General features: G+C 35.7%; 1 protein-coding gene across 2 annotated transcripts in view; it reads left to right on the top strand.

Moving 5' to 3' along the window:
* Positions 1-18,795, top strand: part of pals1a (protein associated with LIN7 1, MAGUK p55 family member a) — a 50,223-nt gene extending 31,428 nt beyond the window's left edge. The window contains exons 5-16 of one of the 2 annotated variants that reach the window (XR_008839247.1): positions 6,389-6,466; positions 6,660-6,809; positions 6,905-7,066; positions 8,106-8,183; positions 8,270-8,453; positions 8,548-8,619; positions 8,704-8,775; positions 10,357-10,524; positions 10,603-10,805; positions 12,600-12,710; positions 15,050-15,881; positions 18,164-18,795. Coding sequence is in view for 1 of the 2 variants with exons in the window: in XM_056477236.1 (XP_056333211.1) it covers positions 6,389-6,466; positions 6,660-6,809; positions 6,905-7,066; positions 8,106-8,183; positions 8,270-8,453; positions 8,548-8,619; positions 8,704-8,775; positions 10,357-10,524; positions 10,603-10,805; positions 12,600-12,710; positions 15,050-15,226 (1,455 nt within the window). In the remaining variant the exon portion in view is untranslated. Of the gene's footprint in view, positions 1-6,388; positions 6,467-6,659; positions 6,810-6,904; positions 7,067-8,105; positions 8,184-8,269; positions 8,454-8,547; positions 8,620-8,703; positions 8,776-10,356; positions 10,525-10,602; positions 10,806-12,599; positions 12,711-15,049; positions 16,193-18,163 lie in introns of those variants that run through there. The other variant, XM_056477236.1, reaches the window with a different exon arrangement.
* Positions 18,796-20,171: the final 1,376 nt, after the last annotated feature.

Below are 20,171 nucleotides of genomic sequence, written 5' to 3'. Positions count from 1 at the left end.
CACCGGCCACTTTATTAGGTTTACCTAACTAGTACTGGGTTTGACCTATTTTTCCTTCAGAAATGCCTTAATACTTTATGGCATAGATTCAACAAGGTGCTGGAAATATTCCTCAGAGATTTTGATCCATATTGACATGATAGCATCACGCAGTTGCTGCAGATTTGTTGGCTGCACATCCATGATGCGAATCTCCAGTTCCACCACATCCCAAAGATGCTCTGTTGGATTGAGATCTGTGACTGGAGACCATTTGAGTACAGTGAACTTATTGTCATGTTCAGGAAACCAGTCTGAGAGGATTTGCGCTTTATGACAAAGTGAGTTCTTCTGCTGGAAGTAGTCAACTGAAGATGGGTACACTGTGGTCATAACGGGATAGATATGGTCAGCAACAATACTCAGTTAGCCTCCGACGTTGGCAACGATGCTCAGTTGGTACTAATGGACCCAAAGTTTGGCAAGATAATTTCCCCCACACCATTACACCACCACCAGCAGCCTGAACCGTTGATACAAGGCAGGATGGATCGATGTTTTTATGTTGTTGACGCCAAATTCTGACCCTACCATCCAAATATCGCAACAGAAATCGAGACTCATCAGACCAGGCATCTTATATTATCCAATTTTGGTGAGCCTATGTGAGTTGTAGCCTCAGTTTCCTGTTCTTAGCTGACAAGAGTGGCACCTTGTATGGTCTTCTGCTGTTGTAGCCTATCCATCATCAACAAGGCATTTGCACCCACAGAACTGCCGCTCACTGGATATTTTCTCTTTTTTGGACCATTCTCTGTAAACCCTAGAGATGGTTGTGCTTGAAAATCCTTGAGTTGCTGCCATGTGATTGGCTGATTCGAAAGTTGCATTAACGAGCAGTTGGACAGGTGTACCTAATAAAGTGGCAGGTGAATGTATTACTTTTGTATACTAACATGTCATTTTCAAGTTCTGTTGTGCATCATCTTATTCTGCAACAGTGCAAGTTTTGTTTAAGATGAATTATTATTCATTTTGAAAAAGTGATAAATGTTTTATTCATTTAATTGGACAGAATATTTGATTGTGTTTTTGTGTGAAATAATTGAATCAGAGAATAAAAAAGGACAATACAGAACTTAGGGAGAAGTGAATTTTATAGGGCGCTAACAAAACCTTTTTTTTTATTAATATAAATGAAGACGTTTAATTTTTTTTTTTAAGGTGTATCAAACACATGAGAAGCATTTCCTTCTCCGTTAACGTTGCATTATTACTTTAATTTAAAAACAAAATTGTTTTAATAAATTTGTGAAAATGATTATAATAGACATATTTCCCAATCTTATGTATACTACCTTTCAGGTGTTTAGGGATTTTTAGAAGATTGTAATAATCAAATTTAACAGTAATGCATTTAGTAAATCAGAAACTTCATTAATGTACAGTAACATTTTAAAAATGAAAAATAGTTATTTAGATTTTTAATGATTTTTCCCAATTTTAACTGCGTTTTTAAAAAAAAAAAATTTATGGTTTTTGTTTTGTTTAGTTTATTATGTCAATAATATTTTAACAATAAAACAAACTCCAAATGCGGATTATTTTATGTGTGAACAGCAAAGTAAATGGATATTTTTAAATCAATTTAAAGTATTTAAAGTGAAGAGCTGCGAGACAGGATCTCACTGTAGCTGTAATGCACCTGATCTGACGTTTGACGCTTACACTTGCTTACTATATTTAGAAACACATTTACAAGGAGAGAGAGGTGAAATGACACTTTGCCAAATGTGTTTGCCTTTAACTGTTCTTTAGTTGATACTTCACTGAATCTGTAACACAGGAAATGTATAGCCAGGAAATCATTAGCGTCAAAGCACAATTAAGGACAAGAGGATTCAGAGCATTCTCAACGACAAAAGGACAATTAGCAGACTGGCAAACATAGAAGCATCTGCCACTTAGCAACAGATTGTTCAACCTGGAAAAAGGTTTTGGCATGGAAGAACACTGCAAAAGTAATGTCAAATGTTTTCATAGTCTTATGATTATATGACTTTACACTCACATTAAGCTACTACATTTCTGCATGTAGGTGCATGTTTGTTGTTGGTATCAACAAGTGGTTAGGAAAGTTAATGGAACATTAAGTGATTAGTTAACACACCCCACCCAACCCTTTTTTTCTAAAAATAGAGTGATTATGCCACTCTCAGGCTCCTGTTTACCCGTCTGTTCCCTATCATTAACCCGTCCGTAATCTGGGAATGAAAATAAAAAAACATGCACATTGACATTTCATAAAGTTATGTCATTGCCATGTGATTAATAGCTGTAAAGTGTGACCGGCTGATTGGCTGAATACACCACACCTAGGTCTGTTTATATCCTAGTGGTTAGATTTGTTTGGTTGATCGGATCAAAGTAGACAAGGGAGACACATTCCTGTTTACTCCTGCTGTTTTAATCCATCCGTTTTCTTCACTTTTAAACACTTTTCTGATGTCGTTGATGGGAGGATCTGTGGGCAGGCATATGCTTTTTTTCTTCCTTTTTTCCTTCTGATTTTGAAGTAAATGACTTGAAGTAAAGTGAATGTTCGTAGCTTTTTTTATTTATTTTTATTTTTATTTTTTATGAAACATCAGCATATCAATGTTTTCTGGCACAAGCTGAGATCGAAGACATTTACAGTGTCCCTGCTGAAAAAACAAAAAACAGAAAACAAAAATCTTTTACCTTCCACCCCTCAAAAATATATAGACGATATGGATAACAGCATTGTTTCTTTAGGGCTCAACAATAAGGACGGCCCAATAGGGTTGGGCGATTAATCGAAAAGTAATCGAAATTGATATTCAGAACCTATAATCAATCAAATTTTTTCAGGTTAATTTTTTCAATTACTTTCCCTACCGCTCTGTTAAGGCTGATTTACTGGGTCAAACGCACAGGTGTGTTTATTAGAAAAAAGTTTCTGTTGGTTTCAGGCAATGTGTCTTTTAATTTCAGTTGTTCAACGTTGGTGTTTAGTAAATAATCAAAGATAATATGTGTTTCCTTCAATTATTTTTAAATCAAGTAATGCACCCTTCATTTAGAAATCTCTCACTTGTTAAATGAGAGCATATTTATAGTACAAAACTTGGCAGTGAACTATGAGGGCAAATAAAATAAATAACTAAAATAATCGTTCATTAATCGTAATCGAGTTAGAGTGTTCAATTAATCGAGATTTCGATTTCAGGCCAAAACTCCCAGCCCTACTGCTCAATGACCTGGGGCCAGCATGAGAGATGCTCGGGACAGAACAGGATCATGACTGGCCCGATCGTGCCAGTGCTGCGTTGTCACTAAAGTTTCATATTAAATTATTGCGACTATTTGTCAATTGCGTTTAAATACAGTCTCAGAATCGAAAAAAAGGTTGTGCTTTTAAGCCTTTAAATTCTACCTTTTTTATGACGTCGTAAACACCATACTGCTTTTTGGTTTCTCTTATCTGATTGGATGTTGTGAGTACCTTATTTTTTTCCGTAACCTGGTAACAACCAGTACAGCGAAGAGATGGCAACATGGTGGCAACATCAAATTATGAGGCTAAAAGAAAATGTCTGTTTCTAACTTCTTTAAAGCAGATATTTGCGTGGGTACAACACGAAGAAAAAATAAGGCAATGTTTTGCACAGTTTGCTGTCAGTTTGGCAAGTCAGCTGCCTTGTTTTAAATAATTTAGAACTGCAATAAAATACCAGTACATTTTCCATACTGCTCTTTTTGTTTGCATAAGACTTTTGCTCATTATACTGTACATATAATAACATTTTAAAAATATTTAAATTCTGTATTCACAGACGTTATTTTTGACACATTATTTAAAATATTTGGCTAAGAAATAGCTATTAACTTTTTTTTTTGTGGGGCCAGTGAAAATTTTGGCAGGGCAAGTAAAAATCTCAACCACTGCTCAGATCGGTAGGAAACCATTAGAATAAATCCTTAGCGTTGAACCCTGAACTCCTGTTGAATCATTACATCCCTACTGGTATAAGAACATTGTTGTGTAAAATGTAAGTTTGGTTCAAATTTAAAAAAGTTTAAATGCCATTAGTTGAACATGATTCAATGACACATTTCTTAATTTTAAGGAATATGTCAGAAGGCAGAGGTTAGTTGGCCTTTTGTGGCTCTTTTTGAATGCGTTTGACCACATGAGGGCTTACACGAGGTAAACTGTCCATTTACATGCGTGGTGAAAGGCTCAAAACATTGCAGTCCTCATTTATCGGTTTTTCATTTGTGATTAGATTGCATCTTATGAGCAGTGATTTGAGGACTGGCTGAACAAGTATGTGCACAAATGAAGCTGATGTTTGGTGAAAAGGCTCTTTAGTTGGAGTCACTGTTGTGTGAAGTGCTAATGAGAGCCTGATAAACTCATGGTTGTTGTTTTTGGTTATCTCACACAGTGCAGGACAATACTAGACAGAGAGCCGCTCTGTCCTCCGCAATCATTAAGACCCAGATCCACTGACCTGTGCTCTGCTCTCACAGTAGAACCCTCTCTCGTGGAGCAGGTTAAAAACTATTCAAATGTGGACACATCTCTTACATAGCTTTACAAGATGATCTTCTTTGAAACGCTGTATTTGTCAAAGTTCCTCCAAAATGTCCTGTATGCTTGAATATATTGTAATGACTTGTTGTCTCTGGGATTATTTCCAAAACTTTTTCCAGATCCTCATTTGCTCTGAGCCCATGATACAAAGCTGTACAAATCCAGAGGCCTATTTTCTATTTTCACAACCTTAAAGTAAACATCTTTCCCCGTTTAGTGTTATGCAGAAATCAAATGGATCATTTCTTATTCCTTTACCATTATGCGATTGTATGACAGTATCATAAGATATTATGTGTAGGCCTGTCACGATATCTATTTTTTGTTGTAGCATATATTGTACAAAAATATATTGGATAAACAGTATTATTGTCATTGTAAGATCATTTTATGCCACTCATTATGTAATGCCAGAATGACAATATAATAGCATCAAAATGCAAGTACACTCTTCCAAAAACACGTGATATTTTACTCTTAAGAATTTTTCCATTTAATTAGTCATTTTAACAATTTAATAATTAGGCATTGGAATCAGAATGAGAAAACGTATATCCTAAACAAATAAATAATAATAAATGGGAACAAAAAAAGTAAGGTAAGCAAGGTAAAAAGTAAGAGGGGCTGCGATATCTGCTACCAGATCTATTTTCATTTGTCAGACACCCACAGGAAAATATTTTATCTTTTTGCCCTCTCCACACCACCTACACTCACCAGCACTACCATGCTGACCAATCACCAAGCTTGCGCTATGTGTCATCGCAACGTGTAGTTACATTTTTTGTGAGGTTAGCGTTGGCATCAGTCACAGCGAAGGAAATGCGAACGCATGAAGGCTGTGCCAGACCATATGATAAACTGCGCTCAACGCAGAAGTGTAAACAGAGCGGGGTCACGTGACTCCACACACGGTAGGGAAAATAATTGAAATTGACTTGGAATTTTTTTAACGATTTATAGATTCTGAATGTCGAATTCGATTACTTTTCTATTAATCGCCCAGCCCTATGCATTAAATCTAACAAACAGTAGTAAAGCAGTAAAGAATTTTTTCATTAATATTACAAAGTATAACTGTTTAAAAAGTCTTTTTATCAGAGAGTTCTAGGAATAAAAATGAAACAAATGTTTCTTAGATGCCAAATCAGCACATTTATTGATTTTTATTTTTTTTAGAAGGATCAGCAAACACACAAAATAGGAGTAATAGGGTATATGTACAACTAATGTTTCTTCCCATACTGAGCGCAGAAACACCATTGAAAATACTGGAGTAAAATAAATGTTCATGTTTTAAAGACATGGCGTGGAAAAACTAAATTTAATGCAGTGCTTCTTGTACATTCTGAGACCAACTTCATATCGTAAATATCAATCAGGCAGTGGAGATTGTTGATTAAAAAAACAGACCTTAAACGCGCTGATATTGTAACTGCATACAGTTCACCGCAAGCGCTTGACCCAAATTACTGCAAAATCTGTCCTTCTGCATACTTCTGCATATACCCTATTGCTACTGAAAAGGCTTTGCTGTCACAGCAATAAAATTACATTTAATAACATATTATAACATAAACTGTTATTTTATTTGACAGTATAACTGGTTTTACTGTATATTTGAATACATAATGGCAGTCTTGATAGTTATAAGTGATAAAAAAATATATAAAAGTACTCACCCTAAACTTTTGAACAGCAGTGTATATATTGTATACATTTTGCCTGATGCATTTAGGTCAATTAAGCATCTTTCTGCTATTTAAAAAATCACATCTGTCTCTACAGGTCGAGGTCATGGTGCACAACAGCTCACACAAGGAAGGACTTGAGCTAAGCAGCCTGCTCTCAGCGTCCCACATGCAGGTGTGTCTCCCATCACATACACACACATCCCTCTATACTCCTGATGCCCACAGCTGAGATCACAGTGCCTGTCCAAGGGCTCTTTGAACTCTATAACATGACATTAAGGTCAGACTCGTGTCAGCTCTGCAGAGCTCAGTGGCTTTAATCCTCAATGTAACCAATCATCTCTGGCTCTCTCCATATCCTCCAGGCGCTCATGATGGCACATGACAGTGTGGCTGAACAAGAGATGCAGCTGGAGCCCCTTGTTCCTTCTGTCAATGCAAGCGAGACTCTCACCCAGTGGGGAGGAGAGACTGTCAAAATCGTACGGATTGAAAAAGCCAAGGACATCCCATTGGTGAGGAATTCTTTTAGTGCTGCTCCCCAGTTTATTGTGCACTTCTAGACTTCTGACCCATGTTTAATTGACTGTGCATATGCTTATTTATACAGGGAGCGACTGTTAGAAATGATATGGACAGTGTGGTCATCAGCCGGATCGTAAAAGGTGGAGCGGCAGAACGCAGCGGCCTGCTGCACGAAGGAGACGAGATCCTGGAGATCAATGGTGTGGAAATCCGTGGCAAAGATGTCAATGAAGTCTTCGACATCCTGGTAAACATCCTGTATTTATTATATTGTAATACAATTTTGGGTAACACTTTATTATGATGGTCCCTACTGCACATTTTGTTGACTAAAAGTTGCATTGCAGCTGCATCACAATTACTTCTCATTTGAGTATTGGAAGACTGTCTGATTAATGTGTGTTGATACTGCTCCTTCAACAGACATTGAACCGACTATAAGAAACTTTGCAAGGACATCTCAACTTACATTAACCCTTACCAAAACCCCAACGCTAACCCCAACCTAACAGTCTACTTATAATCTATTGAGAATTAGTTGCATGTAGGTACAATGTAACCTAAATTCAACAAAATGCGTTAAAGGGACCATCAAAATAAAGTGATACCCAATTTTGTTTAATACAGGTGCAGTATGTAGGATTGAGTGGGTTTGAGTGAAACACCTAGTGGTTGAACTAAGTATTGTGGTCTAAATTCAAAATTTTTCAGGATTTTTTTTTTCACCCAGTTGCACTTCCTCTAACATGACGCATGGAAACATGCTGAGACCCCAACAGATCAAGAGCATGCCTGAAAGACATGTTTATGCTTGTAATATTTCAATTGTTTGCAAAATAAAAACCATCTTAATGTGGATTTTTATAAACTTGAATCTGAGTCTCACTTTGGAGGCTGCTACTGTCCTCTGGAGGTCGCATTTTCTGTTGAGGCAGCATCCATGACTGAAATTAAATATTCTGTTTTTCACCAAGGGAGCCCACGATGTCTGACACTGACACAGAGCAAAACAAAAACAGACATTTTGACATGGAACATACCTTTACAACAGAGAACAACTGACTTTAGCATTGTTTTTCAGATAAACAAGAATGTTTAGCATGTTTCTGAAATAACATACTGTATTTTTATGATTTGTCAAAATCTTACATACAGCATCTTTAAATGTTACTTTCATAGCTGCATGTATTTTTAGGCCACTTATGATATCCATTCTTACAAAATAAAGGTTTTCTTATTATTTGATTGTATTTTTTGTGTGTGTGTGTGTGTGTGTATGTTAACAGGCGGACATGCATGGTGTACTGTCTTTTGTTCTCATCCCCAGCGCACAGATCAAACCTCCTCCCATTAAAGAGACTGTGGTGAGAACTTGAGTCAGAATTAAATTCATTACTGCTTGAATGAAGGCCAAATCAATATTTAAAATCCTATCCCTGTGTTTATCCAGGTACATGTGAAGGCACATTTTGACTACGACCCTTCAGATGACCCATATGTGCCATGCCGAGAGCTCGGCCTGTGCTTTCAGAAGGGAGATATTCTTCACATAATCAGCCAAGACGACCCCAACTGGTGGCAGGCCTACAGAGATGGGGATGAAGACAACCAGCCTCTTGCTGGCCTCGTCCCTGGTACTATATTTTTACATGCTGTTGTACTGTTTTTTTTTTTCCTTTTTTTTCATACTTTCATACTTGGATGTCTTTTACTTGTGTGATTGTCCAGGCAAAAGCTTTCAGCAGCAGAGAGAGGCAATGAAGCAAACCATAGAAGAGGATAAAGAGCCTGAAAAATCAGGTAAGTGTTGCAGAGCTTGTGCATACTTCCAGACACACACACATACAGCTCTTTATTCTCATTAACACTCATTTTATGTTTTAGGAAAGCTTTGGTGTGCTAAAAAGACCAAGAAGAAGCGGAAGAAGATGCAATACAATGCTAACAAAAATGATGGTGAGTGTCTTCTGGCAAACATTAGAGTAAACTTGAACTACACTCCTGTGAAACTTTTTATGAAGTCTGCCACATAATTTAGGGCTAACACATACATTACCTAGAAGATTCTAAATCCTAAAGTATTCATTTGTTTTAATGCACACACAGCTAAATGCATTGCATTTTAATAAATAATCCATTTAATGTATATTAACATGCTCAAAGGTTTGGTCTTGTCTTTTTATCCTCATGTTTTCACATTCATATTAGGGCTGGGTGATTTCATAGAGATATCATATCATGTTTTTTGTATTGTCATGTATTTTTTTGAGAAAATATTGTCAGGAATAATCACAAGTCTTTGTGATGTTGGTTTTACTATTTCGCAAGTTGTCTGAGCATTACAGCAAAACTTATTTCATTATTTTAAAAACAAAGCCTCACAAGGTAACAAAATATCAAATAACAAATAATAGCAGATATTTTAGCCAAAGTGGCTGAAGAAAAAGATCATAGTCTTCTTTTTATGAAATTAACAAAACAAAGATTCACATCACACATACAAGTAATATGCAAACATACAGTGGTTTGATTTTTAGATTTACAAAATGAATAAAATTGATTTGAAAATAAATTAAATAGAAATATTCAAATTAAAAAGATTTTTCCTCGCACTTAAATTATTTTAAACCTGAATTTTTTCTTCTGATAAACAATGGTTGTTTTCAAGATTTTGGGTAACCCAGCAGTTGCTGGTCTCCACTGATTGCAGTAGTATCTGTTTGACCTCCCACATTTTTCAACATCTCTTTTTTAGTCTATAGGTCTGCTGTCACTTTAAGACCTGACACATCTAACTTTAAGCATCTGTTTTTCTCTTAACTGTTTACTTTCACTTTAGACTCATAAACAAAATGTGTTTGTATGTAAATGTGGTGAGGCAGTTTTAGCATGAATAGATGTGAAGGATAATCTTAGTCCTATAATGAGGCACAGTCAGACTTAGTGTCAGGCTTTGTCTGTAGTATGAGTGTGCAAATAGTGCTCTTCAGGTGTGAGTGCTCAGAAAAAGTATGTACCTGCATGCAAACGAAATGTTTAACCAGGAAGGCTTTAAAGCACATAAATCTAACATACTTATGTTATTATGAATAAGTGACATGTCTCGAGTGTGTAACCTAAAATAGTAATGAATGTTTTTGTATGTAGAGGTGTACAGTAGACCTATACTGAAACAGAGGTGCCAGAATTGCAACTGTTACAATGTGTTCTGTAGCATGATACTATGATGTGGAGTCTTTTAAATCAGCACATCCCTAATTCAGATGTTATTGGTGATTAAAAATGTTGACGTACTTGTTTAAATTAGAAATACTTTGCTCTTAATAATACTAAATACTTTTTTTGCTCTGTCTCATCCATTTATTTTTCAACATATGCTAATGTGTGTACAATGGAAAAAAATACACAAGGCTGCTATACAAGCTGAGGATGTGCTGAGTTTGTACAGTTTGAAAAATCCAGATTTGTTTATTTTGTGTGCTGATGAAGAAATTGGTGCAGTCTTGTACATACAAAGTATTTCCTGTTAATCTACAGACTTTGATAATGAGGAGATTCTCACATATGAAGAGATGGCACTTTACCACCAACCAGCCAATCGTAAGCGGCCCATTGCTCTAATCGGCCCACCGAACTGTGGGCAAAATGAGCTCAGACAAAGACTCCTCTCCACTGAGCCGGACAGGTTTGCTGGCGCTGTTCCTCGTAAGTGTCAGAAAACCTTTTGTTTATCAGCTTGGTCTATTCTGTAATATCATAAACGGGAATCTCTCTTTGCTTCAGACACCACACGGAGTCGACGTGACGCTGAGGCGAACGGCCGCGACTACCACTTTGTGTCCCGCCAGGCCTTCGAGATGGACTCTGCAGCAGGGAAGTTTATAGAGTCCGGAGAGTTTGAAAAGAACCTCTACGGCACCAGCACAGACTCTGTCCGACAAGTCATCAACACAGGCAAAATCTGCCTCCTCTGTGTACACACTCAGGTGAGAAACATTGCTGCAATGCCTCGTGATCTTCAACAACATCCTAGCACAGCAGGTCTTCAGTCCTGCTCATGGAGGGCTAATTTCCTGCAGATTATCTCCAGTGCATTTGAGTTTCTAATGATCTTGAAGACCTGTGCTGCACCCATAATGTATAGTAGTACCTACTGTAGAGCGTGTTTTGTTTGGAGCTTAAGTATGTTCTGTTTCAGAGACTATGGTGAACTGGCTTTTAAATGACACTCCCAAACTAGTTTTGGTTAATAAATTCAGTAAAGTGGTATGAGACATCACAGTTTAAAATAAAAATAAGTTAAATAAGTTGCAAACTGGTAATTATTTTTCTAATTATTATAATTAAATGCCATATTCAACTTATTTTCCTTGAGACATTTTAAATTATTACCAAAAAAATAAAAAATGTGTTTGTGTTAACCAACTTATAGTTGTTATTTAAAAGGAACACGACTAGCATGATTTTCTTGTCAGACATGGTATTTTACAGAGTATTTATTTATTATTTATCTGGCAAGCCAACTGATAGCTTGTACTAGTGCTGTATCATCGTATCAGATTGTTGATTGTATATACAAAATTTCTCCATCATGTTCAGTGCTCCAGGTATAAGCTCTGTGAAATGTTCTTTAATTGGTTATTAGTAATCGGTTGAGAAATTGGTTGAAGTATTTTTTTATCTTCAGTTGTGTCTTGCTTGTGAAAGAATCAAGACTTGAATGTTGTGCCGCATCTCTGCCACCAGTGAAACCATTCATGTGTTGTCACTTTCAGCATTTCTCCCACTGAAAATGAATAGTCTTCATCATCCCATCTGAAAAGCCTTTTAGTGAATGTTTTTCTCACACACATAAACCTTCTTCTGTCAGAAGTGTCAACAGTTATGCATCACAACAACACTCCACGACCCACTCTAGACACTTCTGTGACCTACCAGTTGAGAAAAATGAATGTTTACAGTGTAAATTAAATGTTGACATCCCGCATTTATCAAGTTTTCATTGTGATGTGACTTCAAATGTTGCATCTTGGCACTGCCATTCGCAGTTCTTTTCCATGGTCGCACTTCTCAACTGCTGATTTCTGAATGTTATGAATTTGGACATACTAGTACTCCTTACTAAAACTAGCAATGTCAGATATGCTTATTAAAGGTCCCGTGAAGTGCTTTGAAATGTGCAGTTTTATTCGATGTTTGCCATAATCTCAACTGAAACATGAAGAGAGGGTGGGACATAGTGTAGCACCTGCCCTTTTATTAAACAGCCAATAACGTTTGCTTTATCACCGCTCTGCGAGTGAGAGTGGTTGAGATCAAGCGCATCAAATGTGAAGCGTCTTGAAGGGGACGGGTGAAATACTAGAGAGGGGAATGTTAAATACTAGAGAGCATTTGATTGGTCATGATTTGATGAGATACCTAAGTATGAGGTGATGTGAAACAAAACGTTAATCTATTTAGGTGGAAGTGATAAACTACAAGCTTTACATGTTTATATCAGTTTTATATCTTCTAAACACGAATTTTGTCACTGTTTTGGAGCATACTAGATTATAGATATCCTAAAAACTATCAATACTGATACTAACATCTAAAAAAACTTTATTTTAATTTTATGAGACCTTTTAGAACTAAGTTACTCTAAAGGTGGACATTTAAAAGCAGGGTAGGACTTTCCTTTCTTACCATAATTGACAGAAGGTTTAGCAAAGCAAGTATACATTTTCAAATACATTTTCTAAGGGTATTTTACTCACTAATTTCTTCTCTATTTTTAGTCTTTGAAGGTGTTGCGCAGCTCGGACCTCAAGCCCTACATCATCTTCATTGCTCCTCCATCCCAAGAGCGATTGAGAGCCCTCTTAGCTAAAGACAACAAAAACCCAAAGGTAAACATCAGCCATGAAATATCAAGATTCCACCATGTTGATATTACATTTCGAAGTAAAGGCCCAAATATACACACTCCACCATTTCATGTTTTCAATTCCATTATCTCATTCCATGAATACACTGTGCATTTGTGGGGTGCGTATTACACAGGTGAGTGACCTGTAGAAACACTTTTCACTTTTCTCTCCAAAAAAACAAACAAAACAAAACACTATTTTACTCTAGCACTTAATTTTCTGAGGACTAAAGGCTGATTTATACTTCTGCATCAAGTGCATGCGTATGCGCTGCTGCTTTCGCATGGTCGCACAGCCCTCATCTTGGCTGACGCCGACGTTGACGCACACCTCTAAAAAAAAAAATGTAACTGCACATCGCACCGATGCGTAGTGCAAGCTGTGTGATTGGTTGACTTGGTAGCTGTGATCAGTGTGGGCGGGACAGAGAGCCAAGCGAGCCTGTTGGAGCGAGTGTTTAAAAGTGTCGAGTCAAGTGAAGTAGCTCTAGATGGAAACTGTTGTTTTTTGTTTACCTTATGAATTAAAGTTGTTCCCACCTCTGAATGAGCGGGTTTTAACTATTTGTATATTAAGGTAGCCTTTTGAAAAAACAAAACACCTACTAAGAAACACAATACAGAGGAACAAAATCCTACTGCAAGCTAGCGCTACTGAAGTGTTAATACAGAGCAACACAATGAGCGCGCAGAAGTATAAATGCATGGCTACGCGCAAGGCTGGCGCCGTGGGTCAAGCCAATCACTCGATGCAGAAGTATAAATCAGCCTTAAGAGTTTCTTTGTATAATTAGCAGTTCCTGAATGTATTGCTGAATTGTCTCCTCAATTGTAAGTCCCTTTGGATGAAAGCATCTGTCAAATGACTAAATGTAAATGTGAAATATGCAAATGGTTGACTTATTCCTCTTTTATAAGTAATATTGGAATAAAAGATCTAAAACTAAATGATTTCTCAAATGAATTGTTTCCAATGTAAAAGTAGTGATGTGATTTGCTAATGACATTATAGAACTGTCTAATAAAATATTTTTTAGGTAACTGTAACAAATCTGTAACAAATTAATAAGATTAAAATGTCAGCCAGAGTAGAATAACTATAAAGCTTTGCAATTTTACTTTTTTTTTTGTATGGAGGACTTGTAGTGCTTGTTGGAAATAAAAAGAAGAATCAAATGATCAATTTAATAACTGAAGCATTAAAATGTGTATAAATAAATCACCATTTAAATGAACAAACAAATAGACATATTTAAATGTGTTTAATTAAATTAAATTAAAATAAATATTAAATGCATTTAAAATAACTTTTAAATGTATAAATAAATAGACATTTTTATAGATGCTTATTTAATTCATGTTTTAAAACGCTGATTAATCAAACAACAAAAATGTGTATTTATAGCTTATTTAAAACGCATTTAAATGCACAAGTTAAATAGCTTTTTAATAGGCATTTGACAAATGCTTTTCTCTCTATTGACCACTTGCTTTTCTTTTTCTTTTGCTACATCAGGGTGTCCGCAGAGTCTTAAAAAGTACTAAAAGTTAATAAATCAATTATGAGAAAATTAAAGCCCTTAAAAGATATTAAAAAGTCTTAATCGTGTTTTTTTTTGAGGTCTTAAATTTTGTTTAAGCGTTGTGCAAAGTGTTTGTGTTCCTCCTAATTATAACAAAAGTGTGCTCGATCCACGCAGTTGGTTCAGGCGGGGCCAAGCTCCTCCATCCGGTTGATGTCATGTAATTTGCGACAAACGCGGGAAAGTGATGTGACGCTCTCTATTTGTAGCAAAACCTTAAAGCGAAACAGGCGGCAAATTGGGAAAATGTAATTTTGGAGTTGGAGAAAGGCGAGTTTAAACAGTGGCTGAAGTTTGTTGCAGAAAACAACCACGTAATTTTTTCTTTAAAGCTTTGTTTCTTAAGAGCATTATTAACAACTGTTTATTTAGTTAAAGCTTTGATACTGATTAGAACTTGAAGTGGCGATGAGGTCTTAAAATATTCTGAGAAAGTCTTAAAAAGGTATTAAATTAGCTTTAGGATTCCTGCTAATACACTGTACATGCTTTTCTCGAGTTGAAAATAAATCAAGTTTAAAAATGCCATTGGACGGTCGACGCGTGGGAGCAATCAATCAACTTTCACCTCAAGTTGAGCTAAACCCCCTCTCCTTTGTTAATGAAACATGCATATTTTAGTGGCCAAGCTTGATATATTTCCTCTAGAAAATAGTTTCTTCTAGGATTTGACTTCATTTTTCAGAACACATTCTCTTTTGTTCATGTGGTTTCACACATTGACTGTTTTCCCCAGCCCGAGGAGCTGCGAGACATCATCGAGAAGGCTCGAGAGATGGAGCAGAACTACGGCCACCTGTTCGATGCTGCCATTGTGAACACCGACCTGGACAAAGCCTACCAGGAGCTGCTGCGTCTCATCAATAAACTAGACACTGAACCCCAGTGGGTCCCTTCATCCTGGCTGCGCTGAGATTGGTGAAAATGAAGAGCACATTGTTTATCAATGCTTTAGAATGCCGCTGTTTTTTGTTTTTCTTCCACAGACATAGATAAGGACACTATACACGCCCTCAACCCCGCACAGAAGTGTCTGTCTGCACTACGCTGTCGGCAGGCTGAGGGAATGAGAGTTTTAATGTCAAAATGTGTGTGTTTTCGAGTCCGCTTATCCACATTCCAGTGAGAAAGTTACCAGCACTTGGTGCAGCAGTAGAATTAGGGCTTCTATACTGCTTTTGATAACTATTTATGATTGTAAATATTCTAAATGTATTTTAAAAGATGGATTTGGACAAATGCAGAGGTGGGAGAAGTTAGCTAGAATCAGCATTTTTAAAGAGATCTAGTCAGACTCCAGAACGGACATTATTAGACGTTCGTACACTCTGTTCTCTTCTCTTTCATCCTTAACCTCTACAATGTTACAAGAGCATCCTGCGTCTGAACAACTCTTCCAAGACACTAAATGGGATGAAAGTGGAAGCGAGCGATGCCTTTTTGTCCCTCAGTGTTATGGCGAAGCAGCACTGCGATTGTGACAGTGAGAGTTTAAATACAAATAAACTTCAGGTTTTCTTCCAGAGTTTGCGAGGCCACATCTGAACATAGCTGCGAAGTGGCTCAGTGTAAGTCTATGCTCTCTGTCTCAGTATTCACACACACTTCCAGCACTCAGAAGTGTTCCAGTATTGTAAACAGTATTCGACAGCAATACAGTGAGGTTCACCATCTGATGACAGCACAGCTAGTCTTAGTTTATTTGCTTCTGCACAACAAGAATTAATTTTTTCCTTTGTGATTTATAATTATTATTATTATTTTTTTGATTGGATTTGAAGGTTCCGTTTTGTGTTTTTACCCGTTTCAACATGAGCAAAGTGCTTGTGTTTTTACTTGTGGAAATGATCGGCTTTATTAGAGGCTCATGAAATATTAGATGAACATGTCTTGGTTATATTTCACTCAAAATAGAATTTTTTTTTTCCATACAAAAACTAAACAAAATGTACATACAGACTCGGCACAAATCAACCATAACAGCAGCAGAGTGTTTTTTTAAATTATTATTTACAGTCAAGCTTGTTTTTTTTCTACCCAGTTCTTGATAATAGAATTTTTAAATATCTAATTTTCATTACTGTAATAAGAAATAGAAATACATCTTTATACAGAAATGCATTATTACTCTTTAGTTCGTTCGTTTTCTTTCTTTCTTTCTTTCTTTCTTTCTTTCTTTCTTTCTCTCTCATGTTCATTTGTTTGTTCATTCTCTTTTGTTTGTTTGTTCATTCATTCTTTCTTCTCTTTCTTTTTTCTCTTCCTCTTTCTTTCTTATTTTTCTCTCATTTGTTAGTTTTCTTTCTCTCTCGTTCGTTCATTCGTTCGTTCTTTTTCTTTTTGTGTCTTGTTCGTTTGTTTGTTCTCCATCGTTTGTATGTTTTTTTTTTCTTTTTTTCTCTATTTCTTTATCTTACTTTCTTTCTCTTTTTTCTCTCGTTCATCCATTCATTCTTTCTCTCTTGTTTGTTTGTTCTTTTTCTTTCTTTCTCTCTTTTTGTCTCTTGTTCATTTGTTCATTCTATTTCGTTCGTTCTTTCTTTTTCTCTCTTTTTCTTTTTTCTTTCTCTTTCTTTCTCTTTTTTTTCTTCGCTCGTTCGTTCTCTCGTTCATTTATTCTCTCTCGTTCTTCGTTCGTTATTTTTCTCTCTCTCTCTCTTATTTTCCTCTTGTTCATTCGTTTGCTTTCTCTTTTTTTCTCTTTCTTTTTTTCTCGTTCGTTTGTTCAATCTTTTTTTCTCTCTCTCTTTTTTGCGCTGCCAGGTTCAAAATAGTTTCATTTTTGACAGGGACATATTTTCACTAAGGGGTTATTATTGAGGTAAAGTTGGTTTTATATTTGCACATTCATTCAGTGACAACTTGTGACTTGCTCCCTGAATTGTTTGCCATGGTACTTTGAATTTCGACTTAAAATCAAATGTAAGTATGATTTCAAAACAACATTAGTACTATTTAGTTGACAATGAACAACATTGTGCTTTGATAGTCGTTGGCTGCTAATCTGATTTCACTAATTAGAACTGGCAAAGAATGCTTTTCTGAAATAATATTAGGGAGAAAGTCTGAACGTGCAAATATAAAATCAACTTTACCTCAATTAGTATATTGGGTATCAGTCAGTAATAAAGGAAATACTGCAAAAAGCCATAGAAAACGGTGTCGTTTACAATATTTGGTAGAATAAAAGTTTGAAGGCAAATGATATTGTATCAAATCCTTCTGGTAAATCTTTAAGAATACAGATAAGAATAAAACCCATGTTTGTGTATGTAAGTATTTAAGTCCAAATTGCACAAATGGACTAGCATGAAACAAAATTCTACCATGACAACAAAAAGAAAAACTTAAAAAAATATGTTGCCTTTTATTTTGGCAGGATAGTAGGTTGACAGGAGGTAAAGTGGGAGAGAGAGGGGGGTAGGATCGGGAAAGGTTCACAAGCCGGGATTCGAACTCGGGACGCCTGGAGCGCTGCCGCACCATATGTCAGCACACTAACCACCGGAATATCACGCCAACAAGAAAAACATTTTGCTTCTATTTACTTTCAGAATAATTGATAAGCAATACAGCTTTTTAAAGAATAAGCATTAGCCATAGATTTCTAAATTCTCAAATATGAAATGCAAAACATATCTTGTATGGCGTGAAATTGATAAACTATAAAAATGTAGCTGCACTGCCTTCATTTGCGCTTGTAAAAATCAGATAAAATGTATATGCAATGTTTTATTGTATTTAAAATACTGTTCAATAGTTAGAATCAGTCTAAAACAATTTTAAGAATCGGTCAGAAATGTTTTACACACATATATTCTTTCTTTTTGCCTTTCCATTTCTTTTTTAGGTGTAATATTTCCAGGACATGTTTCGTGGGACTCTCCTATTGATTTTCCTTGACTTTGGATGATAAAAAATATGAAAAATCTGCTCCATGTTGAGATGAGATGTGCGATTGCTTGTGAGTGCATGGTTTTGGGCTACATTTGCCCCATTAGTGCAAATGCTGGAAGTATGAAACACTTGACATTGATGAACAGAAGCTCTGTATGTGTGTATGTGTGTGTGTGAGAGATCTCTTTTAAAGGAAGGACTGTCAGTGATTGCAGGCAAGTATTATCTCCACAGCTGCTTCAAGCACACACTAGAAACAGCTTTATTGAGATTTGTTCTGCAGAACTGTTTTTACTATTTGTTTTTGTTTTTTTCTTTAAGATAATCAATGTGTATTTAGAAAGCAACCTGAATATTTTTTTAATGTACAGAAATAGCTCAGCCATTAGTTTTGACTCTTGTGCACTACAGTTTGGTTTGTTCTGAGTGTGGACGGAGTGACACCTCAGTCTCATGTTGATCTAGTTACACGCCAGGCGACTGGAAGTAGAAGTAATGAATGTAAAAGAAAAATCATCTTTCCTTCTCCACTGTTTTTTTGTTTTGTATGAATTATTCAAGTGAATTAAAGCCCAGATTAATAGAGTTTGTCTCTTGTTTTTTATGAATGCGATGATGGTTGTAGTTCACAAAGAGTCAGTCAGCTTTATAGTAAAGACAAAACATTGTTTTGCAGCACAGCTTGTTGATTTTGACAATGTGAAAATATATATGTTAATATAAAGAGCAGCAATATAAACGTTTTTTTATTTTAATAATAATAACAGCAACAATAATAGTAGTAATTCTTTATTTTGTACTAATATTATTGTTAATAATATGATCAATTTATTTATTTTTTAAGATTTATTAACAACAATAACAAACTTAAAACAGGATTACATTATTAGTATTATTCATAATAATAATTATTATTTATTTGAGATAACTTAACAATTATATACTTAAACAGAAGGATTACATAATGATTATTATTAATAATAATTTATTGATTAATATATATTAACAACAATTACAAGCAAAACGAGGAAGGATTACAGTATTATTATAATTATTACTATTATTAGTTTATTAAGATATATTAACAATGACATTACAAACTTAAAACAGAAGGATTACAGTTAATAATTATAATAATTATTATTCATTTATTTATTAATATATAACAACACAGTTACAAACTTAAAACAGTAGGATTGCAATATTATTATTATTATCATCATCATTTATTTATTAACATGTTAACAATGATAATTACAAACTTAAAACACAGAAGGATTACATTATGATTATTATAATAATTATTAATAATTAATATATAAAAACAAAAACAATTACAAACTTAAAACAGTAGGATTACAGTATTATTATTATTATTATTCATACATTCATTTTCTTTTCGGCTTAGTCTCTTTATTAATCTGGGGTCGCCACAGCGGAATGAACCTCTTATTTATCCAGCATATGTTTTACGCAGCGGATGCCCTTCCAGCTGCATCACTGGGAAACATCCATACACACACATTCACACATATGCACTACAGAGAATTAATCTGACCCAATACACCCGTACCACATGTTTTTGGACTTTTGGGGGAAACCGAAGCACTCAGAGGAAACCCACGCGAACAGGGGGAGAACATGTAAACTGCACACAGAAATGCCAACTGACCCAGCCGAGGTTTGAACCAGCGACCTTCTTGCTGTGAGGCAAATGCGCTACCCACTGTGGTATTCACCAATTCTACTAGTAAAACTCAGAAATATCATCTAGCTCTTTATTGTCAGACACGACTGAGTGGCAAAAAAATAACCAGAAATGATATAGCATAAGAATACAAGTAAGGATACTGACATTTGAAGCTAGAAGATGACTATGGAGCGTGCTGAATGAATCCACAGCCGCTTCAGATCTGTGTTTTCATTAGTAGGTGCATTCCGAATCACTAGATGGCGGAGCA

The sequence above is a fragment of the Danio aesculapii genome, chromosome 17 (genome assembly GCF_903798145.1).
Source record: "Danio aesculapii chromosome 17, fDanAes4.1, whole genome shotgun sequence".
Lineage (NCBI taxonomy): Eukaryota > Metazoa > Chordata > Actinopteri > Cypriniformes > Danionidae > Danio > Danio aesculapii.
The sequence above is the reverse complement of the archived record's forward strand: the minus strand, read 5'-3'. Positions and strand labels throughout refer to the sequence as shown.